This window comes from Trichoderma virens (assembly GCF_000170995.1).
Source record: "Trichoderma virens Gv29-8 chromosome Unknown TRIVIscaffold_90, whole genome shotgun sequence".
In the NCBI taxonomy this organism is placed as follows: domain Eukaryota; kingdom Fungi; phylum Ascomycota; class Sordariomycetes; order Hypocreales; family Hypocreaceae; genus Trichoderma; species Trichoderma virens.
Window position 1 is genome coordinate 595709 of NW_014013659.1, and position 25670 is coordinate 621378.

Genomic DNA, 25670 nt, shown 5'->3' on the forward strand with positions numbered 1-25670 from the left:
GCTTTTTAGCCCACGATGGTTGCATACGAGTACATGCCTTGCTTTTAAAAGAGAGAGCTGGTGTGTTATTATTACCTCTCTGCTGCCACACCGGCCCAATCAGGGCTTGGATCAGGGCTCTCCTCCTCCACTACGTAATATCGCAATCCGTTTCGCCGCTTTAGCTGGTGATTCTGTTTCCTTTTGATTCTTTCTTCTCTCTTCTCTCTTCTTCCTCTTTTCTTCCTTCTCTCTCCTCCCTCCTCCCTCAGTTGACCGCCAAAGCTCCCGCCTCCTCCCGCCGGACCATGCCTCTGCCCTTCCAGGACGACATCACGACTTGTGCTTCGTTGCCCTCCGCTGCATAATGGCCGACTCAGGCTGGCTCCAGTGGGCCTACCTCTTGGCCACCACCGCCACTGGCATGTCCATCGTGATGATCGCACAGACTGCGAATTCGTACTGGGCGGCATACAAGGTTGCGCCGCAGGAGGTGGCTAGCTTTATCGACACTCTTGATTTTTCTCTCGAGGAGAACGAAGGGTACGACCGGGACGTCTCCAAGGTCCAGCGTCTTGAGGACAAGATCCGCCTTAATCGCTTGCTGAGGGAAATCCAAAAGATCGGAGATGACTTGCGCGATGAGCTGAGCTGCCTGGTCCTCGAGGAGGGCGAAACCAAGCTACGGACCAGCTCAAGGCTCATGTGGGCGTCGAAGCGCTCGCAGCTGGAGGAGAGAATGAAGCGACTGGAGACGCTGCGCATGCGCTTCATGATGGTCTATTTAGGCATTATAACTTCAATCGCAAAAAAGCAGCCGCCGCCTCCGCCTCCGCTGCCCAAGCAGCTGCCGGAAAAGACCACTTACACAACACCCACCAGGCCCTCGGCAAAGAAGTCGTTTGATGATCTGCCCCGACGCACGCCTGCCCGAAGACTTACCACGCAGGCCATCGGGCACAATGAGCATGTTGAGACACCCCAGCGCAGTGGCTGGGCCGGAGTCGTCCAGGAGTTGCAGATGTCGCCGCGGATGCGGGCACGGCACGCCTCCATCGAAAAGCTCATGGAAGACTCGTCACCCTAAAAGAAAAACCTTGCATCTGCTTGGTTTTTCTTGTTTGTTGGGCCGATCCTGTTCCCTTACTGTTTCTTCACCCCCCTTTTTTATTACTTTGATTTATTCCTCGTCCGGTTCCTCTCAAAACCAGCCGATTATGATATATCACACATACACACACCCACAATTCAACGGCATGCAGACAGTAGAAGTTTACGATGACATGGCCATGACTTTCGTTACGAATTTTACACGACACTATCAACAATGAGAACGAATAAAAGAGACTGATTGATACACTAGAACAAGTGTTCGATGGCAAGCTTTACTTACGACGTATGAGAGAAGAAAAAGAATTTTAGTTCTATGAGGCACGAATTGGTTTATTTACTACGGCGCGCGCGGATATGGATGGGACATGGATGGGATATGGGATATGGGATGTGGGCGGTGGACTTTGGGTCTTTTGACGGTTTTATCTTTTTTATTCAATCACATCACATCACACTTCTTCTTGGATAGGATACCCCGTTTATTCCACTTTCCTTTCACTTCACCAAGATTGCTCACGCAGACTTTCACCCACTTTTATCTCTATCACAGTTAATGATTTTATTTTCTTCCGTGCGACTTTTTTACACTCATTATTATTCAGCTCTACGCTTCTTCTATTTCCTTCTCTATGTCCTTTCCTGTTTTGAATCAACGATGAGTACAGTCTCCAGACCAAATTCCGATCAATGAGCAGACAACACAGCATCTGGGCCAGTACCATTCTTTTCACCCACTATACGCAAAGTTAGAGATTGGCAAACAGATTTGAAATAGAAAACAAAAGATTGAGACTAGGATAAACTTGAGCTTACCATCCAGAGCAACCAAAAATCTGCTCACACAGTTGTAGGCAGCGACCTGTGATGCCAAATTTCCATTGTGAGCAAAACATTTCCAAAATACAGTCTCGCATTTATTGTAGGAAAAGGAAATAAGGGTTCTTACCGTTGCCGTAATTTCTACAACCTCCTGGTCGTTGAAATGCTGCTTCAAGAGCGCAAATGTCTCGTCCCTGACTTGCACATTCTTGGTCATCTCATCCGCATACACCAGCGCCGCCCACTGCTTCTCACTCAACAGTCCCTCTGGCCTCTCCCCCAGGGAATCTTCCTTGACATGCTCCATGGCAGCCACGCCCACACCGCCCTGGATGGCCAACGGCGCATGGTGGCCCCATTCATACCACGCCTTGTTGCATACGGCGACTCGCGAAATAGCCAGCTCACGCACATCATCGCTGAGAGACGTCTTGGTGCGAACAGCGCCTAGGAAGGAATTCCAGCCATCTGCTACGTGGGGCGAGTGCAGGAGAGTCAGATCCAGGGCCTGGAGAGGGCGAGGAGCACGACGGTCTTGGATGCGCTGCACGATGGCGGCATCTTGCTCGGTTTGGGTTGGGGGAGGATCGGCGACGTAGGGGAGACGCATGATGACGGCGATACGTGATATCTAGGTGTTTACCTTGGTGTTTTTAAAGGAATGGACAAGATTGATGCTGTTGGCTGTTCACGTTCTGCATATATATCGCATCGTCCGGGGAAATGACCGGACGGAATCGGCAGAAACTCGCGCGGGGTACCGGAGTCACATCCCGACCCGCAAGTCCACATCGGGCCCGAAAACCGGCAATTGCTTCTTCCATGACAGAGCAGAGCAGGGTTTGGAGACTGGGGTCCGGGTGAAGGTTTTTGAGCATTTCAAGGCAAGTTGTGGGTTGCTAATACTGACTCAGCTCTCATTGGAGCCATCAGGTACCCTGACTGTTACAATGTACGGGAAGAATTGCAGTGCGACTGGTCTGAGCTTCTGAGTCTTGAGCAACGTGGACAGAGAGATTATCCTCTTCATGTCCGCCACTGCTAGAAAAGGACCATGGATTGCTGGCTGCTTGTCATTTGTATTGACTCATGTCAAAACTTGACAAAGATGAATCTATTCTTGATTTCAATGTTGGGGGGTAGGTACTTGGTGCACAGATTAACCCACCTTTGTAAATCGCCTATGTTACTAGACACTGAAGAAGCATGATGCAGTTCTACAGATGTTACTCTTCGGCCAAAAAGGACAGCCACAATGAGCCTAATGTTGCCCTAGTGGATTCGCTCGGGGTAAGCCAGATTAAGTTCAGCCAACAGCCAAAAGACAAAAGGAAAAAAAAAAGAAACAGGTTCTAGAGGGAGTCGAACCCTCGCTGCCGGAATCAAAATCCGGAGTCATAACCGTTAGACCATAGAACCACGAAGGTTCAATGGTCAAAATTGGCGTATTCGGGCTTATACACCGTTCACCATTGCATTTTTTCTCTTTTACTCTAGGGTAGCATTCGCAACTCCGCGGAAAAATATCCGCTGAGTAAATTGGATTTCAATTTTTGGTGAAAAAGTTTTTGTCGCTGGCCCATTCACCCATTCGTCGAGATTCCACATCATTGCATTGATGAAAGGAGGGGTGCAATGCTGTGAGTGGTGATCTGTAGCTGGTTGAGTAAAGATTCAATGCTGGTGAGAATAAAGCATGATCCCTGTGCCAGCACTCGATTGGGCCAGCGGCAACTTAAGAAATTGATTGAAAGATAAAAAAAAAAAACACCCCGTGCCCGTTTTCACGCATGCTTGGCTCGAATAGTACATTGCTGAATGAAAGGTTGCATAGTGGATAAGAGTTGCTCGGGAATCTAGCCGCAAAAATCGGATACTGTGCGTCAACGAAGGATTTCATCAATGACTGACCAAGAAGACACTTTGAGATCGTAGATGATGTAGGCAGCCAGTATCCGATATTTGGGAATAATCTTGAAATGAAAATCGCTTGAATTAGTCAACATGATGGATTGGACCAATGAAAGCAAACTGAAAAGGACCTTTTTTACTTTCAACCGCCTTGAGTAGTCGCTGCAACTTGCCTATTCTGACTCAGAGCGAGCGAGACGGACTTACAGTGTCCAAACTGTATACAACAACCCCGTGTAAGGCACATTGCTTTTGGCAGGATTCGCACTTACACCTTTAGATCTCTCTCCTCCAACTTACACTCCTGCCGCTCCCCTCGACGATAATAAAGAAATTAAAATGAGACACTCTTACTTCGATGATCTTGCGGTGCCCTTCGAGGTCGACCGGCTTATCGAAATTCGCACGTCCGCAATGAAGCGAATGCCTGGCCTGACCATCATGTCTGGCATTGACAAGGAGCTTCGCACTGTCTCGATGAAAGTCGACAGGCTGGGATTGGAAGGGGATGAACACGACCTTACATTTCATGGCGGTCTAGACAAGGCCATCCTTGGATGTAATTATTTCCCCATGACTGCTGTGAATAGGAGACAGACTGACGTTTGGACTTATTCTATTAGACTGCTCATCGCATTATCCATCCTGGCAGGAATCTTACCCCGACCGCGTCGACAAATTCGTCCCAGGAGGCTTCGGAGAGAATTTCGTCACAGCGCACATGAACGAGCGAAATGTTTGCATCGGAGATGTTATATCCGTCGGTCCTGAAGTCGTCCTCCAGGTGTCCCTACCAAGGCAGCCGTGCTTCAAACTCAACCATCGCTTCTCATTGAAGAATTTCGCCCCTGAAACTTACAAGACGAGTCGTACCGGATGGTACTACCGAGTCCTCCGCGAGGGCACTGTTAGCGCTGGTGATGAACTGAAGCTGGTTGAGAGAAAGTGGCCAGAGTGGACGGTTGAGCGCGTGCAGGAGTATTTACACCGCGTGACTGACAATGATGAAATGAATGAGAAGCTGGCCGAAGTGGAGGCTCTAGGCAACGAGGCCCGTGGCCAATTCAAGAAACGCGTGGCCAAGGCACAGAGACGAAAGCAACAGAAGAAAGAAGAACCTTGGGAAACTTACAAGGTGGTCAGCTGGAAGATGGAGACACCTCGGACAATTTCGCTGGTCATTGAGGCTGCTGCCAAGCCCCAATTTGACGGCTTCCCATCGGCGGCTCACGCCAAACTTAGACTTGCCAACGGCCTTGTGAGGACATATTCAGTTGTGTCAAGTAGCGGCAAGGGAACCGAATCGGTCAGAAGGCTTGAGTTTGGTATTGCTCTTGACGAGAACAGCCGAGGCGGCTCCCGGTATCTCCACGAATCTCTCAATGTTGGAGATAGTATTGAAGTGGGCAGTGTGGTGAGTGATGTCAACGGACCAGTTAACGCGGCAAGCCACCACGTCTTGATAGCTGGAGGGATTGGCATCACGGCCTTTTTGGAACTCATGAAACTGTATGACTCTATTAACTGGAGCTTTCAACTCCACTATGCTGTACGGTCCTCGGACGATATCCCTTTCCGAGAGCAGCTGGAGTCGTATGGAGATAGGGTTATCATATATGACAAGTCGAAAGACCAACGGATGGATATCAACAACGTCATGAAGACCATGCCTTGGAACAGCTTCCTGTACGTCTGCGGACCCAATCGTATGATGGAAGCGGCCAAAGCTGCTGCCGAAGATGCTGCCATTTCCCCTCAGGAGATACACTTTGAGGCCTTTTCCGCCGACACTACTGGAGATCCTTTCGAAGTACAAGTCGTCAACAGGAACGACAAGGTTGTCAAAGTGGGCGAAGAGGAGAGCCTCTTGGAGGTCCTTCAGCGCGAATTTGGGGATATCCCTTCGAGCTGCGAGGTGGGCAATTGCGGCACCTGCAAAGTTACTGTCAAGAGCGGAGAGGTGCTTCATCGAGGTTCGGCACTTATGCCGGGCGAGAAAGAATCTTCCATGTTGACTTGTGTGAGCCGTGGTGTTGGAAGGATTGCAATTGAAGTATAGATCGATGTCGGGAAGATTTTTCTAATAGATGGCGGTACTGCATGTACATGAAGTAAGAATTTGATAGCTGAATTAAATTTCTCCTTCATCTCAAGTACGATACTAGTAACATCTTGTTAACACGCCATTCACTTCTCACATTTTCAATCTCTCATAGAGATTTTCCAATCTCAAACTCAATTGCGGCGCGAATGCCTGAGGAGACGGAAGGGCTCTTGATGCAATTATTCCAATCGCAAAGCATCGAACGGCGAGATGGCCGAGTTGGTTATGGCGTCAGGTTAAGGCTACCTTAACAGCAATTCCTGGTGGAGCAATCCGCGTGGGTTCGAGTCCCACTCTCGTCATTTTTTGATGTTTTCGGATATCTATTTTTGCTGAAACTAGCATCATGAGCTTCGTTGTTTTGACGGTGATCATGGGGAATTTCTTTGTATGCTGTCAGCTTTTTTTGTACTGGATTAATCACTTGATTATTCGAATGTGAATAGTATCGTTCCTTCCACAATTAACACAAAATGACCCACTCGTATCGATAGCAATAGTGGGGCCATTTTTTTCTCTGGACTTTCAGAGCGTCGAGCTGCTAACAAAACTTCGTCCTGCTACACCCAAAGCCGAATCATCTTTCATAAAACCACATCTCCCTCAGGGGCCATAAATCGCAAAAATATGGTTCCCGTAGACGCGGCCGGCGATCAATTCGCCATTCTTCCGATCCAGATGCCACCAGTGCCTTCATTCCCCGAGACTGCTCTGCATGAAGTGCGGATACGAAGAAATGCACCCAAAATCCCCACGGCGAATGATTCTCGGAGTCTTTTCCTGAAGAATATTCCCGCAGATAGCACAGAGCCTCATTTTAGAGCCGTTTTCACCGAGCTCGTCGGAGCTGGACGATTCGAGACGATAACGTTTGAGGGGGAGGAAAAGGCGGCAGTTGTCATTGACCCTGCCAGAGCAATCAAGGCTGCTGCGCTTGCGCGCAAGCGGAAGCGAGGGGACGTGGAGGAAGAAGAAAAAGCGGAAGAAGAAGCTGCGCGGCTACCAGGTATCTGGACACGTCAACTTCACCGAAGCAGTAGCACGGCGATTGTGTTGCTCGCTGATGAGAAGAGTGTGCAGCTCGTTCTCAAGGCGATCACGAAGCTTCAAAAGACCAAAAAATACCCTGTATGGGGACAGGGCCTATCGGACGATGTTCAGCCACTGGGTGCTACGTGGGTGTCTTCCCATCTGCGCCTTAGCCGCGCTGATAAGGCCGAGGTGCAAAAGGCTACACATGCATTCTTCAATGTGTTCAATAGGAAGGAGAAGGAAGCTGCTGAAATCAGCAAGCGACTACGCAACGAACCTGATGAAGATGGCTTCGTTACTGTTACTCGTGGTGGAAAGGGTACTCCTGCAAACCAATTCGAAGCTGAGGAGGCCAGACGGAAGATGGTCGAAAAGGCTGCCAAGAAGAAGTCGGAAATGAAGGACTTTTACCGATTCCAACTGCGAGAACGACGGAAGCAGGAGCAGGCGGAGCTGCTGAAGCGCTTCGAAGAGGACAAGAAGAAGGTCAATGCTATGAGGGAAAAGAGAGGAAAATTCAAGCCCGAAACATGATGTGGATGAACTTGTTACAAAGCGTCCGTGAAGTGAAGTAAGTCGAGCTTTCATTGTTCACTTTTTTTCGCCCTCAAGCATGATGACGCACGCGGGGCCATCGAGAGGCTGGAATGGACTCGGGTTAGCCTGAGTCCTGCTCGGCTGATGTCGACAAAAACCGCGTAAAACAATCTTCTCAAACTGCTCTGAAGCTTGGATGAATAATCAATGGCGCTTTCTTGTGATGGTTGAGGACAAGAAATGGTATTAATGCCATGCACAGGAACATTGAAGTTATCGATTTTATGAGGGCGCTGAACAAGCGAAGAGGAAACGATACCTACGTGGATCAATCGTATCATCTCGATATCGCCTGCTGGAGTCTTGCAGCTACACAGGATACTGCATCGGATTTAGTTCTCCTGGCTTGATGATCGCCATCGAACTCGCTTGCAAGTTGAGTGCTGCGCTCTGCTAATGCGGCAGCAAGGCTCATTATGAGGATATCATGCCGCGGAAGCGTATGTGGATAATGATACCCCCAATGTATATAAATAATAAATATCCTCAGATGGACTACGGAGTTCAAAAAAAGCTGCCTATCGCAAATACAGATGCTTGAAAGCGCAAATAATACAGGATAGTTCGATGTACTTGTTAAGGTGGGGCCAATGAAATGCCCTTGAATATAGGAAAATACAATTATAGAAAATCATTTCGCCTTTCCTTTCTCTTCCTGTAAAAGAAGCTATATTTGAGCAGAAATGCATCTTCTGGATGTTAGTAGAATTCACATCTGGTGTATGAAATCTTTGCTTAGTCATGCACATCCACTTAGTCACCCGCCGCACGGGCATTGTTTACTTTCTCCGCCCGGCAACCAAATCTTCTGATAACAGAGGAGCATCAACGAGCTTTTGCGTCCACAGCGGCTTTGAACGAGGGACATGACGCTGAAAAATCGGAGATAAGACCAATCTGATATTTGTTTTTTCTTACCATCCTTTTTCTGCCGCTGAGCTGTTGCTCATCATGATTGATACGGAGAACCTCCGGACGGCCTCGTTGTACATCAACAATCAGCTGCTCTCGAGAGGCCTGATCAGAGATGGCCACGACATTAATTTCGCAGACTTTGGAGAAAGAGGACTTGGAAGCCCTCACACCGCAAGCCGAATCATCGGTGTATTGAATGATCTGATCATTCGACGGGATGTACGCTTATCGGCAGTTCGTTTTGCTTGGGCAACATTGGCTAACCCCTCCTCAGCGCGACGCAGAGCAGCGCGAGTCCTTCTCGACAACAGTTCTCAATCTTCGAGCAGAGAACTTAAAGCACACGAATGACATTGCCCGGTTGTCAGAGAGATGCGCCGAGGCACAACGAAGGAGCGACATCGCAGCGACCTCCGAGGCGAATCTCAAGACGCAGCTCAAATCGGCCGAGTCGGCCATGAAGGGGCTTAAAGACGAGCTGGCACGGACAAAAGGATTGGTAGCTCAGGTGCGAGCATCATGCGCAACCGAGATACGGAGGCGTGATCGCCAAATCGAGACCCTCAAGAAGCAAGTCGGCGAGGCGGGCCGTGCCAGAGGGACAAAGTCTAGCTCTGGAATCCTGTCAATTACAGTGACGGGAGATATGGATAGTGAAGAGAAGAGATCATCCATGCGCGGAGGAAACCTCGAGGACAAGGACTATTCTTTGCGCAGCGAGACGAACAGTTTCTTGGCGAGTTTGGCACAGAATTTGAGCGACGAAAATGAAACTCTCTTGAGAGTCGTGCAGCAGGCGAAAGACCATTTGCGAGAAATGAGCGGCTATATCGGCGAAGGTAAAGAGGATTCTGAGGTGGTAAAGCCTCAAGGCTGGGAGGAGATGACAGCGGAGCTTGGTGCTGTGATCAACCACATGAGAAACATCTTGACGAACCCATCGTTTGTGCCGATCGAAGAGGTTATGATGCGAGAGGAACAAATTAACAGTCTCAAGGAGGCCGTGCTTAAAATGGAGAGCCGATGGGAAGATACTGTCCTTTTGATGGATGGTTGGCGGAAGAGAATGGCGACAACCGGCACGCCTATTGGGGAGGATGATATTATGATGGGATTGCACTTGAGCCCAGTTCGTGTCTCTGGTGTCGAGGAAACGAGAGCCGCTCGTGAGCCTAAACTACCAGCCGTTGAGGAGGAGGAAGAGCCTGAGGAAGATATATATGGTGATAGTGATGACGAATTCAGTGGCTTCTCTGGCGATGGCGACAACGACGACAACGACGACAACGACAATGATGTGCTAGCTTTTGAATATGACGCTGAAGAGCAGGATGACCCCATGTCAGGAATAGAAGAGACCGCAATGGAAATCGACGATGAACCGCAATCTATAGAGCCTCAGCCTGCCCCCCTTCAAAATTCTTCCTCAGCAGGCAATCGTGGTCCTCAACAGAGCACACTCCGGCAAAAGCCTAGTGGCTCTGCTTCCACCGCAGCAAGGGGGGCACAACAACTAGCTGGAGCAGCCAATACCGAAACGGCCAAGCAGATGTCTAGCCAAGTTACGAGGTCTTTTATTACCCAACGATCACGACCTGTTGCCGCGAAGGCTACCAGACCCGAAGAGGGGATCCGTATGGAGTCTACAACATCTCTAGACGAAGCTCCTGAAGAACATACTCCTTTGAGAGCCGGGCCTTTCGTTGGTGCTGCTTCCAAAGCGGGCAATTTACGCTCAGACCCTCGCCGCATACCCGTTCGGTTAACGCAGCCTCGGCCAAATGGCGCGCGGCCTCAGCCTACTTCACCATCCAAAACTGCCATTGCTGCTAAGCTTGCGGCTTCAGAAAAGCAAGCTGATGCCGCCCGCACCCGCGCAAAGCTCAGAGCTCTCCACACTACCGGAGGTGCTCAAAGGCCGACCATAGCCTCTGCGGCGGGATCATCGAAGCTACCAGCAGCGAGGACGGGCGCTCCAGCAATAAACAGCGCAAGGGGTTTGAGTCCGGCAAAGCGAGAAGTTGTGCAGCCGGAAACACAGCAGCCGGAGACACGCAAGAGAGACAGAAGGGTGGCTAAAGTCTCGTCGAGGCGGAGGAGCACACTTAGTCCCTTTGAACTGCAAAGTTTGATATCCGGCAATGTTGAATGAGGGGATGGTGAGGAGCGGAGATGATGCGATGATGCGATGACGTGACGATGTAATGATGGGGCCGGAATCTTTGATATTTGGATAGTGGCGTTTTATTGATGCTGTCTGCAGTTGGGAAGAGCATTGGTATCGGCGTTTCTGTTGAGGTTTGGACAAGGTCATATTGGTAGCCACGAACTGGATGGATGTCATAACTTCCTGATTTAATACTATATACTATATCCCCCCCGTCATTTAACATCTAGTTCGTTCATATTTTGCCACCTGAAGAATAAAAGTGATGGCTGATACCAAAAAAGAAGAAGAAGTTAATCAGTCTTGATAGTACATCTGGCTTCCGTTATTCCCCTCCCAAGCTTGCCCGAGATCTCTAAGTTTCGTGACTGCCGCCTCCCCTTCAACCGAGCTGGGGAACCCCTTGATGAGCGAAATACCATATTCAAGAATACCCATCGCATCATTTAGAACCACTACCCCTTCATCTTGGCGGGTGAGAACCAGCAAGTATCTCTCGCTCCAATTTGCATCACTGAGGACAGGATCCTCAGGGGTGATGTTGTCAATGGCGATGATGGAAAGCTCAGGGGTAGTAGACATGCCCATTCCCGGCTCCACGTCCATGGAATCCCGCGGCCAGGAATCTTTCGGCACGAACGCCGCTGGTTTAGCGTGGCTCGGGCCTGATCCAAGAGTAGAAGCAGCCCAGAGCGTCAAGATTGCTCTATGTACGGCTGTCGGCCACCACCATGGGTGTGTGTCGACGTTGACGGCACGCAGGTATCGCAGCGCTTGACCGCAGTGAAGAATGGCGTCTTGGCGGTTGCGTATGCCTCTCTCGTTTTGGAGGGACTGCTGCCAGAAGCTGATACTAAGACTCTCTCGATCGGCGAGCCGCTCGATGTCGATGAAGCTGGCTACAAGGTTGAGGCATGTGAAATGATACAAGACCAAGGCCGGTGGAGTATCCTGAGAATAGAGGTTTTCGTTGCAGGCCTCCATTGCAAGATTGTGCCACATTCGGAGCAGTCTCTGCGTTTCCAGTAGAGTGGAATTAGCTGCGTCGGATAGTGCTGGAGAATAGCTATGTTTTGCCCAAGAAAGTAGGCTCTGCGAATGGTGAACTAAAGCTTGCAGCGGGTGAAGAAGAAGCTCAAGGTGCCGTGGTGGGACTCTCCTTGACAAAGTCCCGTGGAGGAAGTCTTTGAAGAGTTGATTCAGAGTCGGACGAGCTTCAAAATCAAGTGTTCCTTCTGTTTTAACTTCGGTGTACAAGCCATCTGAAAGATATAGGTCGCTGGTCTGCAAGATGTTTTTCGTATCCCATGGAAGCTCGGGATCAGGGAGAGGTCGTTCCAAGTCATATGCAGAAATGACATGTTCAGTATCGTAAAAGAGGCTCAGCTCTTGATCCATTTTGACCCAGCTATATACCAACCTATGTAGATGGTTAGCATCTGCTGCATGAATTTACCAGAAAAAGACATGCCTATCGCGAATTGAGTATCGGTTCTTCGCTTTTGGCTGTTGGTGCAAACACATCGATTCCCCTACAGAAAAGCCTGAAGCATTGCCATCAAACAGTCCCTTTTGTCTTAGTCTCTTCACCCACGTTCTTGCGCTGGATAGACTCGGGATTTCCTTTGATTGCAGCTGGTTGGAAGTACTACCGATGTCGAGCTCGGATTTACGACTTGCCGCTAGGAAGCCGGACGCGTCTTCACAGGCATCCGGTGCCTGGATGAGACCAGAATAATCCTCCAACTCTGGTAAGTATGATATTTTGGAGCAGAAATGCGAGTTGTTGGAGTCATTGAGTAGATTTGCTGGATAACATCGATAACTACTCGGTATTCTGATCGAGACGTCGTTGTTGATGAGGTCGATATCTGTAGAAAATTCGGAAAAAATAGGTATGGGCGAGTTTTGCTTATTTTCGAAAACGTTTAGTTTATCTGAATATGATGAGCTGCCACCCAACGAGGAAGCAGCAGCGGAGTAGCCAGATAATGGCGAGAGTGGGTTTAGAATATCCCAGAGACTGTCGTCACGTAGATGGTGTGGAGAATCTTGAGCAATATTTTCAGGACATTTGTCCACTTCAAAGGAAAGTGAATTCTTTCGAAATGGCCGCGACCCAAAGCTGAAGCCGGCTATCTGACTCTTTGCCAATGACGGTGCTGCTTGTGCTGCCCGGATTGCAGCTTTGGAGGCCCGCCGGGCGTATCGGGCGGTGCATTGCAGGTTCTTCTCCATACATCTCGAGCATGGGATCTTTTTGTCGCAGCCGGTCTTTGCATTTGCGCAGTTTTGACAGGCAATGAGCGTACGTCCAGATATACAGGGGCTGCTTGTAGTTCCAGAAGAGGGCTCGACATAGTCTCCCGGCCTGTGAAGCGTCATAGTGTAACTTTGCATCAAGAGCTTTGGGGTGGAGGAAATGAGCTATGTATTGTAAAATATGAGTGAATCCGAGAGATGGCGGCACGCTTAGTGGTAAGGAATATGCTCACAGGGAGGCAGGAATCTTGTGACAATCGCTGCTGTGAACCAGATTTCTCACATATAAGAAACCCAGGGTGCAATATGGCTATAGAGAGCCCAGGAACTGTATGATAGATAATTGGACCTCGTAAGCACCACCAGACCTGAAGAAGAACTCAACTTTCAACAACGCCAACGTTCGAGTGCTCATTGGCAACGCCGAGAGCGACTAATACTTCATGTTAAACCGATTAAAGAAGGTGCCGCGAAAAAGCCACTTTTGTATACGACATCTGGGAAAGAAGGATGCTTCTTGTGGACAATGAAATGCATTTGTGTTGCGCGTACGTCCTTATTATAGGCGCGTATGTATTCCGTGAAATGAGCTAGTAATTGGCTAAACGAAGCTCGGTGTGCGTGGTTTAATCGACGTGAAACCGCTATACAGCATGGTCTCTGTAAAAATGTGCAACTTTGAAACGGTTAGATAGCTTTGAGGGTTGATGGATCATGAGAAACACCCTAAGCTTTCAGAGAACAAGTGCATAGCCCGATACTATCGAAAGAAGAGGCAACAGTTGTAGCTTTGTGGCGACAATGGTATTTATGGCGAAATCTTTGTATAATTATTTGCTATGTTATCATAGCTAATGACTTCGATCCTGGCAGATGGCTGTTGTGTATAGGAATAGCGCCCTCAATGATGGCAAACTAATGAAATACCCGAGAGTAGGCAAGTTTTGCCTTTCCACAGTAGAAAGACAGAAGAGGCACTGATTATAATATATCGTTTAGACAGGATTGGCCACCTTGAAGGTGCCAGGTTGCCTGCAGCTGGCCAAACTGAGAAGATTTTTTTTTAAAATAAATTCCAGTAATCTTTTCCTGGAGCATCCGACGCTGTATAAGTTCCATATTGATGAGAAAAGAGTAGGTTTCAACTGCAGAGCCAAAACTAGTGATGGCTCTGTAGTAGAGATTTTCAATATCATCAGGAGTCTGATGTGCAAACCATGCACCAATATGCAAGCCACAATGGTCAAGTATTGGTGTCTGGGAGCTTTCTTTGTTAGTGTTTGTGATATCTGAGGCAAATATACGAGAGGCTATTTTAGGTTTCGACGACTGTCTCACATATAATATCCCGTATAGCTAGGCGGCCACGACTGTGAAACTGTGCGACCATATGGCATACGTGTTCTGGCTGACGTGTGGTTTGAAGATCAACTTGAATCCACAAGACTAAGCATGTTAACTTCAGCAGCTAACCGAGCTCTGGGGTGTCATTTTCGTCGAATCTTCTGTGGCCGGCTTTCGTTTGGCTTTGGGGGTAGTAATGGTGGCCGCCTTTTAGGATGCCTATACGGATACAGTGTTTCTGCCCATCTCGCTGTTGCACAGATTGCACAGCTTGACAGTTTGGCCATGTTTGCATGCATATTTGCACCTTGATAAACTCAAGTCAGATGGCCATGGTGCGTCAACGATGACAGAGAATGGTTGTGGCAGCTCGGTTTGAAGACAAGCCTTTAATTCCCAAATATACGAGGAAGTAAAGGGTATTTGTAGTCATAAATACGACCGAAACATATAATTGGATCTAACTCCTTGATGGAACTGAAGAACCTCGAGGATCTTGAAGCGGTGCGACTTTCAGCCCCTCTGAACCCCTCTTAGGGGTTGTTGAATGCTGAACGATTCAAAGATCCGGCTTCTGGCAAGGTGTCACAAGCCATGATTCTGATATAATTGGAGGTTAGCTCAATAATAGATCTGCTATATGGCCTGTGGTGCGCCATGTTGTGTTGGAAGTGGGAGTGGCAGATGATTAGACTCTGTGCTCCAGTGTAAGCACTCACTTTTGGGCCATGACGTATCGCATCGAATGCAAGTCGATTGAATGTTTGAAGAATCGGGGGGGGGGAATATGGATGAGTGTAAAAGCAGAGAATGGAGAAGAATGGAATGATTGTAACTGTAAATGAAGCACGTGAGAACCTTGGTGGTTAAGACTTGGAATTTGACGGCAAGTGTCGCCTGCATTGACTGCGGAAGTTAGTAGGGAGTATCTAACTACCTAGTACGGAGTAGGTACCAGTACAAATGCCAGTGCCAGTTTTATGTCCGAGTTGTTGCGCCATAGGCTACTCCTACAGCGCCTTTCCTTTGGTAGCAGCGGGTGCGATTACGTAGCCGATAAGCAGCTACAGGTCAGATAAGCGAACAGCTTACTGGCTAAGCTGCTACCTAGCAGTTATATCAGCGTCTCACGTTTTGGACAACTCACCACATGCATAGGTTGTCCTGTTGATAACCTCTACAAACTCGTTCGTGGGACAGAGCAGCGCAGCCTCGTCGCATCATGAAGCTCGTCATCGCCGTTCCAGCAATTGCAGCCCTTGTGCTGAGGGCGTGGAGCAAGAAGTCTCTGACCCCAGCAGGTCTGGTAGCTGCCACAGCCACAGCCATTGCGCACGCCTATCACCCGTGGAATCTTCCCTTTGTCCTCCTCGTTGTCTTCTTCTTGGCGGGCACACGAGTCACACATGTAAGTTGATTCAATGAGTTGTAGTGATCATTGATGCAGCCGGAGGTACTAACAATGGCACCAGGTCAAGGAGAATGTCAAGGCCACGCTCACAATGAGTGCAAAGGGATCCTCGGGCGGCGAGGGTCCTCGAACGCATATCCAAGGTAAGCAGACGGATATCACATATGCTTGTGCATGTAGTTACAAGGACGAAGTTAATTTCATGGTCAAGTCTTCGCCAACTCACTCGTGGCATCCATCTTGTCTGTGCTCCACGCAAACCAGCTCCACGCTCGAGCTGCTGCCCTCAAAACCCCAGGTGTTCCGGATCCTAATGGGTCGATGTGTTACGCTTGGGGAGGCGATCTCTTCATCGTCGGCATCATTGCCAACTATGCTGCGGTTGCTGCGGACACGTTCAGTTCGGAGCTGGGCATCTTGTCCAAAAGCGAGCCCCGCCTTATCACGTCGCTTACGCTGCGAAAGGTGCCCCGCGGCACAAATGGCGGGGTGACGCTGTTGGGCTTGGGGGCTGGCCTTCTGGGATCCCTTACCATTGTCACGTCTTCTATGCTGTTCCTGCCAATGTGCGACGAATCCACGGTTTCGAAGCGCGGAGGTGGTGCCCCCTGGTCGGCAGACAACAGACGGCTATTTATGGGCTTCCTGATCCTGTGGGGTACCCTGGGTAGCGTCTTGGACAGTTTTCTTGGTGCCATCTTTCAACGGTCTGTAAAGGACGTGCGAACCGGAAAGATTGTCGAAGGTGATGGCGGCTCTCGAGTGTTGGTGTCCAGCGAAGCCGGGGGCTCTGAGAAGCGGACTGATATTAAGGCTTCTTTACAACACGGAGAGGGCGCAAGTGAATCAGCAGTCGACGAGTCTAGTGAAGTTGCCGATAAGTTCGACCCCAAGAACAAACACCGGAAACCTAGCTTTGGTGATGAGCAGCCTTCTCGCGTAGTCGAAAATGGCTGGGACTTGCTTGACAACAATGATGTCAACTTTCTCATGGCTGTGACCATGAGCGTTAGTGGAATGGCGGTGGCCAGCTGGTACTGGGGGGTTCCTTGGCAGAGCCTTCTTACTCCCTGAAGTGAGCAAGGCAAAATGTCTTGGATCAGATTTGCCATACGCCATGTGTTTCTTCTGTTAGGACCCGGCGCTAGGCGCAATGCCTAACTAGATGGTGATGGAAAACTAGCTATATGACGATATTTACAACCTAATGTAGATGTTGGAAATGTCTTGACCTCTTTTTTACCATGATCTGATTACCTGCTGGAGAAAATCTATGAAATATTGAATCATAATCACATAGAGATGACGGCTATGAATAACATTAGAGATTTGCAAGGATCACTTACCGCAGCTGGGAGGAATTCTCTGGAATAAAATTAGTTGCTGTACGATGTTGATTGCTGGTAGATCATGCCGTTTGTTGGCAAGATAAAATAACTGTAAGTTGGATACAAAGTAGGGAGGTTATTTCTTCAAGAACCGTCATGATATCTCTGAATAATTCGTGAATTAAATAACCCGCGAATATTTTGTAAACCACAGAAAATCCTATTTCACAAAGGTGAAGCTACTGAAAGAGAATGGTGAACGGTGATGGAAAGAAATCGAGGAAGCATGTCCAAAGCTTGGCACGTATCCAAATTTGGAAATGAAGCAGTGATATGACTGCACTTGATTGGTTCGGACATATACAACAGCAGAATCCATAGGTAATAGATCCTTGAAGTGTCGGTACACGTGGATTTAGATGGTGAGTGTCAAGCTAAGAAAGGGAAATCCTTTATTGTACGGTTTCGCCTATTCTAGTCTGCATACTACAATAATGTCTATTGCTGCAGTCCGAACCACGGAACGCTCAGACATGACTTCTGAAATCTTCGGGGGAGGATCGCGTCCAGTATAGAATAACTGAACAGTGATGCATAAGAAGAACAGAATAGATAATGTAGCTACTGTTAAGCTGCTTACACATATTGTAGATATCTGTTCAAACCTGCAACATCCCTTCAACAAGGATATCGTCCAGCAGCCTACCCATCGCCGCAATCTAGCTGCTAGGTTTGCTTTCCGCCCCCGGTCTGCCGAACATGACATATCAAAACATCAAAAGGCTTATTGTTTCGCATCAACGGTAGCCCGACTAAAATAGCTATACTATCGATCTCGGCAGTGGGACATTTCATCTTGTTTGTTAGCAGTATTCGTATAGATTTCTTGGCGCCCACTCCGGGGGGTTGTTATATCCGAAATTAAGGTAGAGTGGCTGTAGAAAAGACGATGAAACACGCATTATCATGTAGAAGCCAAGCCCATTCATTAGCCTCACGTGGATTATATTGAATTACTCCAAACTCGGTACCAATGTCAGGGATGCACCAGTTCCCCGGACCACTGCTCTCCTTTTCGCCAGCAACCGCGATATATCTCACGTTACAATTGCTTTCTTCTTCTTCTTCTTCTTCTTCTTCTTCTTCTTTTTTTTTTTTTTTTTTAAAAAAAAAAAAAAAACGTTGATAATGTCTAGTATTGATAGTATAGTTTTGAAAATTATTTCGACATTTGTTAATTGGTTCTCAATGAATTCCTGCCAGCTGGCCACCTGCTCGCCTGACCTTGCACTCACCCACCGGCCCACCAGTTGAAGACGCCTCCCCCCTTCTATGGCTGTCATCCGTTTGCTCTGCTTCCAATGAATATTTAAAGAAGAAAAAATTTTCCATCTGCATAATTTTTCATCTCTTCTTTTTTTTTCTTTTTCTTTTTCTTCTTCTTTTCTTCAACCCTCGCTTCTTCCATCTCAACTCTCTTCCTTGGAGCTGAAGGACCGTCATTAGACGACTTCAAGACACTCTTTGCTTTTATAAAATTATTAAAAAGCCATCAAAAAAAGGAGAGAGAGAGAAGTAATTCCGAGCCAAGGATGGCAAAAATGGAAAAGACGATGCCCTATCACAACCCCCTGGGCCCCCTGGCTGCCCGCATCGAGATCCCGCCCACCACGGCCACCATCACTGGAGGCCCCGAATCGCCAGTGAATTCTTTCGCCTCGAGCGAGGAGACAAAGGTTGCTGAAGACGAGTTTGCCGCTGGTGTTCCGGATGGCGGGTTTCGAGCTTGGCTTGTGGTTGTTGGTGGATTCTTGGACTTTGCTATTGCTTTTGGTGAGTTCCTCGTTCATTATCTCGATTTCTTTTTAAACTAACATCTATCTCTATTAAATAGGTCTTGTAAACTCTTTTGGTACATTCCAAGCTCGCTATGAAAGCGAGTGGACTTGGCTTTCCACCTCAACCATCACTTGGATTGGCAGCATTCAGGTAAGCAAACAAAGAGACTCGAGCACCACATTGTTCATTAAAGCACAGGCAAGACAAAAAGAAGATCCAAGTGAATGCTAACTAACTGCTTCTCTCCCTGCAACTAGCTGTTCATTCTCTTCCTCGGTGGCGCCGTCGTCGGCCCCATCTTCGACAAATACGGCTCTCGCGCCCTCATGTTTTCGGGCACCGCCGTTTGTCTGCTCTCATTTATTTGCTCCAGCTTTGCTATTCATTTTTACCAATATCTCTTGGCTCAGGGAATCTTGCTTGGAATTGGTAATGCGTTGCTGTAAGTTGAAATCCCCCAGAACTCACATCATGTGACCTCAACACCCTGACACCCCTTCTCTCCAACTCAAGTTTCTACCCAGCCACTGGAGCCATCTCAGAATGGTTCAACCACAAACGCGGCCTCGCTCTTGGTATCGCCCTCTCAGGCTCCTCTGTAGGTGGCATCTTCTGGCCCATCATCATCAACAAGCTCTTCTCAGTCGTCGACGCCCCCTGGGTGCACCGCATCATCGCCCTCATCTCCGTCCCCATCCTTCTCGCCGCCTGCTTTCTTGTCACGGAGCGCAAGGACGCTGCCGGCCACGACACCGAGGGCAACCGCGTCAAGCCGTCGGAGAGTAGCAGCATCCGCAAGGCCGTCGCCGAGTGGCGCTTCTTCACCCTGTGCCTTTCGCTGTTCTTCATCTACGGCGGCATGCTCATTCCTTTTTATTACATCCCACTCTTTGCCATCGAGCACGGCGTGGGCTCTACCATGGCCAATAACCTACTGGCGATTGGATACGCCGGCTCTGTCGTCGGCCGTGTGGGCAGCGGTTGGATCGCGGACCGCTTCGGCCGGTAAGTCCCCACTTGTCCCCGTTCCCGTTCCCGGGACGGCTCCTGGCATCTTCCCGATCCCTCAACTAAACACCGATCCCCGCAGATTTAATGTCCTATTTGTAATGGGCATCTTGACCGCCGTAGTCACCTTTTGCTGGGGCGCCATGACCACGCTCAGCGGCATGATGGCCTTTGCCGTCCTCTTCGGCCTTTTCTCCGGCGGCCTCATCCCCCTGGGCTCAGCCTGCGTGGCACAAACCACTCCAGACATGGGCCACATCGGCCTGCGCATCGGCTTCATGATGGCATTTGCCTCCTTCAGCGCTTTATCTGGTGGTCCCGCCAGTGGCGCCATCAAAGACGCAACTATCTCTTGGTTCGCCGTGTTTTCATTTTCTGCCTCTCTTACTCTTTTCGGAGCACTGATGCTCCTTGGAGTGCGTCTGTGGTGGCAACCTCTGGGAGGAAAACCCATCTTCTAATCTTAATGTGTTGATTACACTGCGAGCTTGAGCTGTCAGAACTTTTTGTTCATTTCGCAAAAACCTACTCATGTTGCAGGCGGTTCGCGGCGTTGGGATATTTGATGGAACGACTAGATATGAATGTCATCAAGGCGTTTGGCTACACAGGTTTAACACTGTCCATTTACAGCTACATGCTGAGAAGAAAAGCCAACAAGGGCAAACGGGCAAGGACCGGTAATGAGATAAAGACAATAATGAAAAAGGCATGGATCTAGAGATCGAGGCATTAATGGTAACAATCCTATTCATTTAATATAATCACGGTGCACTCTTCACTGCCTACATCATTGAACCCCTTACCCTTTACTACAAAGAAATTTTCTCATATTCTCCTCTTCAAATTTGTGGTCTTGTTGACGGTAGTCTGAGGATTAGTAAAGGCAGAGCCCTCTCATAGCATCAACTCTCGCGGCTGAAGTTACATGTATTTGCATCGTATCTCATATGATTGAAATATCTAATTAGAGTATTGTAAAGTATTTTCAAGCTCATTTATTGCTATACAGCTTTAAAACATTGACAAAAGACCTAGCCCATTTCATCTCGTCATCGCCGATCATCACTATGTCTACAACAGAACAATGAGGGCTCCGAGGCGTTTTGGATATTCACCATTCCCATTCTAACAGCTGGTCCGCTACGTAGCCCATATTCAAAAGTGGAGAGAGAAAAGAAAACAGGTCAGAAAATGATAGTAGGGAGCTAGAGAAAGATAGAGGGGGGGAGAAAGAGAGTAGCCCATCTGCGGTGACAGGGCATTAAGCAGAAGCAGCGAATAAGAGACATTCTGAAAAGGCAACCCCTGCTGCCAATGCAACTACCTACTTCTTCCGACCTTTTGGCGTTTTCTGGAGTGGTGAGTAGTCTTGTATAAAATGTGCATCCTCCAAGCATTCTACAACAACCGGGTTGATGAAAACATGATTCTGCAGCCCGGCCTTGAAAATAATCCTCATGAGGTTTGATCTGAAGTAGAGTGACCAAGTATCAATCTTGGCAACGTGGTTACCTAGCCTCAGCTTGCATCGATAACCATACTCTGCTTGTCCATCATCGGTGCGCTGCAAGACGGGCACATGCTCACCCTTTTCGGGAACGTACAGGGCCGTAGAGTAGAAAGGACCAACGCCTCTCTCGAGAGAGGTCACAACGCTGATCAAGTTCTCTCGCAGACTGCGACGATGCTTTCTCGAAACCGACTTGGCACTTAGCTTGGCCAGTTCGCTCATTCGACCAGCCAGTCTTTGCGGATCATACTGGAGCTGGAACGGCTCGCCGGTTTCTTCGACGTGATTTCTTGACGCCTCAAAGATGAGGGCAATGCATCCACCAGCATTGGACTGAATCTCCACGTCATCACTATCAAGCTGATCCACAAATGCATCCATGGCCATGTCGGCAAAGTCGGAAAAGTCAGACACATGGCTGGCAACAAAGCACCAGCCTTGCAGAGCGGCCGCGACGATGACGGCGTTGTCATGGGCCTCGATGTGCTCTCCATCTGTCCGCACGATCTCGACAAAGAACTCCATGACTTCCAGAGCAGCCTCTTCTAGGCCACCGGCGTAGAGCACCGTCATACAGAGCGCATATATCGCATAGACACGGCAATCATCGTCATCATCGTCTGCCATTATTTGTTTGAGAATCTTTTGTGCGCCATCAAAAATCTCTAGGGATCCGACCGTTCCAATTGTGAGGCAAAAGGCGTGCAGACTTAGTAGTCGCTCCTTGGCCGTTGCCGCACGATTTGAGTCGTGGAGGAAAAGCTCTGCCAGTTCGCCTGCGGCATCATCTAGCCAGAGATGGGTGTCGGCGGTATAGTGGTTCCGAATCGTCTTGATGTAGACGCCGAGGAAATATTCTCGCATCTCGCTGTTGTTGTGCTTTCGGTCCCGAAGGCCTTCTATGAGAGCCCTGGTGTCGAAAACGAGAGTATCGGGCTCTTCGGGCGTTTCGTCGTGGGATCCGCCAGAGTAGACGCTTGACGCCATGTCATCCAATTCAAAATCGCCGTCGTCGTCGCTGACATCAGACGTGACGCGGCTGTGGGCAGCGGAATGAGTGGGCGACGCCAATAGCGAAGGCAGAGGAGAGCCTCGCGGTGTGCTGCTTCCTGATGCACGGCCGGACTTGATGGCTTTCTTCGAGACGGTTTTTCCGTTTCCCTTGAGGGCCTTGACTCGAGCGTGGTTCATCATTTTGGAAAATAGAGTTGCTAGAGAAAAGTCGGTTGTAAAGAGTAAAGAGCAAAAGAAGAGAGAAGACGTAGAATAGTCGACACTGGACCGGAAATTCCCAGTAGGTAGTTGGAGTTTATTGTAGGGAGATGGTGGAAATTCAAAGTCCCACTATTCCAATCCTGCAGCCCTCGATGGCCGGTCTCTTCTTCCCCCCTTGAATTCGATGGAAGCACAGGCTACGTCACGTCGGTTTGCGCTTTGGTCTGGATGATCCAAGGATGTTTGCGAGTGCGTCGGATGCTGGCTTGGTGAGAGTATGGAAGAGTAGACCGTCCATGAGAGTCGAGATGCAGCGCAAATTGGAGGGTGGCGACAAGGCAAAGGGCGAGAGCAGGGACGACTGCGTGAAACGAGAATGCGACAGAAATAGCTTACGCAATGTTGAAGGGAGCAAGATTGGAAAGGCGATGAACGGGTGAGGCCAGAAAATAAAGCAAAGCAGCTGAGTGGTTCGGTGGTGGCGTTTGGTTTGTGGGCATGACCGTCTCGCAAGCTTCCCATGTCGACACTACCCGGAAAACTGCGCGCTAGGCTGATCGGGGCAAGTAGCCGGTACTTGCTTAGGGCAAGGACCAAACGGCCCTGAGATCGCCCGCGAGAGCATGTGAGAAGCTGCAAAGGTGACAGGCAGAAACGGTGAGATGTAGAGGTACGACCGCCGAGGTACACTTCTTCTTGATCATTACTCTACTATAGTACCTTATCTTTGCAGTATTCGGCGTTCGGCACCAGGTTGGCATTAATGATACAATGCCTGTTACTGTTCCAAACAGCCATATGGAGAGCTCTCCCAAGGCAAAGCTGCTGCAGCGGGAAAAGCCGGATTGTTATTACGCCTCAAGTCATTTTCTTTCTCTACTACGGCTGCCGTGCTTCGGCCTTGTTTCGGCCTTCTGTGATTGCCTGCCCGCCAAACTCGAGGCTTTCCACGAGATAAAGTGGCGGCCATATTACCACAGCTCCTACTATTAGGTACCTAGCTAGGTAAGTACCAGGTAAGGTAGGTTCTGATAGCAACAATGGATGACGATATAGAGATGGGGACTTCCCCAGTACCGCTAGCAAAGTAGCTGTACTTGATCCCAGGCTCCGTGCCCCATCCCCCAAGCCAAGTTCGGGCTGGTTTCTTGTTCCGGCCTTTGAGCTACTCCGCAGAAAGACGCCGCATCCCTGCTGGTCATGCGTCATTGCTGTAGCCACTTTAACACTCAAGGGATTACCGGGTCTCAATAAAAAAAGCCGGTTTACAGTGTCTTTGTTCTTTGTCTGTCTCTACCTATTATTTGTCGCATTTGACGTGCCTGGTTGCCTGAATTTCTGCCTACCGTTTGCCTGCTCTCTTCGGTGATGCCCCAGGGGATGATTCATCACCATCTGCCCGTCTTATTCGTCTTTGGCTCGTATCGCAGCCAAAGGGCCTTCACGTGCTGCAACTGCGATTCGTTTCTTAGCCTGCTATTGAAGGCTCTTATGCACCATGGCGGGGCATGGCTCGAGCCCTTGGGCACCGGGTCAGCAGGCGGCCAAACGGAGCAGTGAACTGACAAATGAAGGCGTTTGAAGGGGGACAGGCCCAGCCCTATTGGAAGCTGTTGGTCGCTGAAACGCAAGACGAGGGGTTTTCCCTCCTGTTACAGAGTACAGCTACCTTGGATGCTCAGATAATACTCGTACACTCTTGCGTGAGTGGACGCAATCATCTCCGCCTCATAGCCATCTTGCCGGGGCATGCCGTGATAAACAGCTCACCCGGCATGGCGAGATGCGCTCGCGCTCACGCTCCCCTCCCAGCCGTACTACTATATTTATATTATGGATGTAGTAAGTGATCCCTCTTGGCTTGGACCTGACATAAGACGTGCTCCGACCTGCCCAGATACCTAATAGTCTCCTCTGCAAACCAGACTACTGTACGGTAGCATCCATGTCTTTGCAACATGTGGCCTGCGGATCCATGCAACGAGCTCCATTTCTGTGGCAGGATTCCTTTATTGGATTATGTACCGATACCCCTACCAACAGCCGTACAGTATCGACAGCACCTGAATCAGGCGTCGAGTCGCGGCGCTAAGGCAAAGCAAAGCAGCTGCAGCAGCTGGCTGCACCCGTCACGGCTCGTTAATTGGTTGGCAGGGCCTGTGTATCGGTACTTGTACCTGCTTGTAAGAATGCGGGAGCAGCGCTGTTGGTACCTGTGCTGCGCTGTGACTCGTCCACTTGGCAGCCGGACATGGCCACGCAAATCTGCAGCGACAGCAGGCCTCGTTTCGCGCGGCTGGTTCGTCAGAGAAATGGTCGGTGACGCGGTATTCGCGCATTCTATGGGCCCTCCTCTCGTATCTGTGATTTTTTGATTTTTCTCTTCTCCTCCTTCTCCTCCTTCTAACGGCGGCTACGTCGCAAAAATTCCATCTACTGTACTCCGTACGAGTATTTTAAACAGTGACATACTCGGCTTCTCAATAGCCCCACCAAAGCTACGATAAGCCACCCATCGCGGGGCTTATCGCTGCCCGCTTCTGCCTGGGGCTGCCTACAGGGCACATTAGTGCCGTATCTCGACCTGGAAGTACTGCTACATTCGCATTCATCTGTCACCATACACACTCGTACCTTGCCATTAGCACTCGACTTGGCTTGAATAAACCTCCATCTTGTAGAGTCTGAATCTTGCTCAGCCGCAGCGATTTGATACCAGGCTTCAACATCAGTTCCCAGCAGCGTCTTGCAGAACGTGAGGCACTGGACGGCCTGCGAGGTACCAGGTGGCCAGCCATCCCTTGAATGCCCCTTCGCACAGCGCCAAACAGGCTCTCTCCCACCTGTGCAAACCAACTGAACTACATTCATGTCAAGTACCATTCATTCTTTAAAGAGGTACTTGGACCCAAGCCTTTTAAACTTCTGAGGTCGAGGTGACTCGGGCCCCACCCCATCCTTTACTTCCGAAGCCTCGACTTGCTCCCCTCTTGGCCAAACAACTTCACTCTTCTTTTTAACCTGCCTCGTCCCCCTCATCTTTTGTCTTCCACTGCGCCCTTCCATTCGATACCCGATCCTCCCTCTGCTGAACTGCAGCCCAGCCCAGCCGC

At 49.3% G+C, this 25670-nt stretch overlaps 9 protein-coding genes across 9 annotated transcripts; 6 read left to right on the forward strand and 3 right to left on the reverse strand.

The window, feature by feature from the left end:
- Positions 1 to 346: 346 nt before the first annotated feature.
- On the forward strand, positions 347 to 1048 carry TRIVIDRAFT_7885 (uncharacterized protein; the record flags this gene model as incomplete). Its single annotated transcript, XM_014095076.1, has 1 exon — positions 347 to 1048. A coding segment is annotated over one exon (702 nt), but the record flags the coding sequence as incomplete, so codon positions are not given.
- Positions 1049 to 1670: 622 nt separating this feature from the next.
- On the reverse strand, positions 1671 to 2575 carry TRIVIDRAFT_80355 (uncharacterized protein; the record flags this gene model as incomplete). Its single annotated transcript, XM_014095274.1, has 3 exons — positions 1671 to 1826; positions 1906 to 1951; positions 2039 to 2575. 3 exons carry the CDS (start codon positions 2519 to 2521, stop codon positions 1777 to 1779), a joined length of 579 nt encoding a protein of 192 aa, XP_013950749.1.
- A 1528-nt stretch (positions 2576 to 4103) lies between these two features.
- Positions 4104 to 5976, forward strand: TRIVIDRAFT_88022 (uncharacterized protein; the record flags this gene model as incomplete). Its single annotated transcript, XM_014095275.1, has 2 exons — positions 4104 to 4381; positions 4446 to 5976. 2 exons carry the CDS (start codon positions 4162 to 4164, stop codon positions 5879 to 5881), a joined length of 1656 nt encoding a protein of 551 aa, XP_013950750.1.
- Positions 5977 to 6553: 577 nt separating this feature from the next.
- On the forward strand, positions 6554 to 7492 carry TRIVIDRAFT_56916 (uncharacterized protein; the record flags this gene model as incomplete). Its single annotated transcript, XM_014095276.1, has 1 exon — positions 6554 to 7492. One exon carries the CDS (start codon positions 6554 to 6556, stop codon positions 7490 to 7492), a length of 939 nt encoding a protein of 312 aa, XP_013950751.1.
- Positions 7493 to 8506: 1014 nt separating this feature from the next.
- On the forward strand, positions 8507 to 10622 carry TRIVIDRAFT_1755 (uncharacterized protein; the record flags this gene model as incomplete). Its single annotated transcript, XM_014095071.2, has 3 exons — positions 8507 to 8689; positions 8745 to 10021; positions 10088 to 10622. The coding sequence occupies 3 exons, from the start codon at positions 8507 to 8509 to the stop codon at positions 10620 to 10622; spliced, it is 1995 nt and encodes a 664-aa protein (XP_013950546.1).
- Positions 10623 to 10934: 312 nt separating this feature from the next.
- Positions 10935 to 13022, reverse strand: TRIVIDRAFT_227405 (uncharacterized protein; the record flags this gene model as incomplete). The annotated part of the gene is made up of 2 exons (XM_014095277.1): positions 10935 to 12057; positions 12232 to 13022. 2 exons carry the CDS (start codon positions 13020 to 13022, stop codon positions 10935 to 10937), a joined length of 1914 nt encoding a protein of 637 aa, XP_013950752.1.
- Positions 13023 to 15465: 2443 nt separating this feature from the next.
- Positions 15466 to 16719, forward strand: TRIVIDRAFT_5499 (uncharacterized protein; the record flags this gene model as incomplete). The annotated part of the gene is made up of 3 exons (XM_014095074.1): positions 15466 to 15651; positions 15716 to 15797; positions 15866 to 16719. Coding segments are annotated over 3 exons (1122 nt in total), but the record flags the coding sequence as incomplete, so codon positions are not given.
- A 1876-nt stretch (positions 16720 to 18595) lies between these two features.
- On the forward strand, positions 18596 to 20290 carry TRIVIDRAFT_162453 (uncharacterized protein; the record flags this gene model as incomplete). The annotated part of the gene is made up of 5 exons (XM_014095278.1): positions 18596 to 18815; positions 18877 to 18971; positions 19079 to 19263; positions 19335 to 19826; positions 19912 to 20290. The coding sequence occupies 5 exons, from the start codon at positions 18596 to 18598 to the stop codon at positions 20288 to 20290; spliced, it is 1371 nt and encodes a 456-aa protein (XP_013950753.1).
- Positions 20291 to 20765: 475 nt separating this feature from the next.
- Positions 20766 to 22536, reverse strand: TRIVIDRAFT_80352 (uncharacterized protein; the record flags this gene model as incomplete). Its single annotated transcript, XM_014095279.1, has 1 exon — positions 20766 to 22536. The coding sequence occupies one exon, from the start codon at positions 22534 to 22536 to the stop codon at positions 21157 to 21159; it is 1380 nt and encodes a 459-aa protein (XP_013950754.1).
- Positions 22537 to 25670: the final 3134 nt, after the last annotated feature.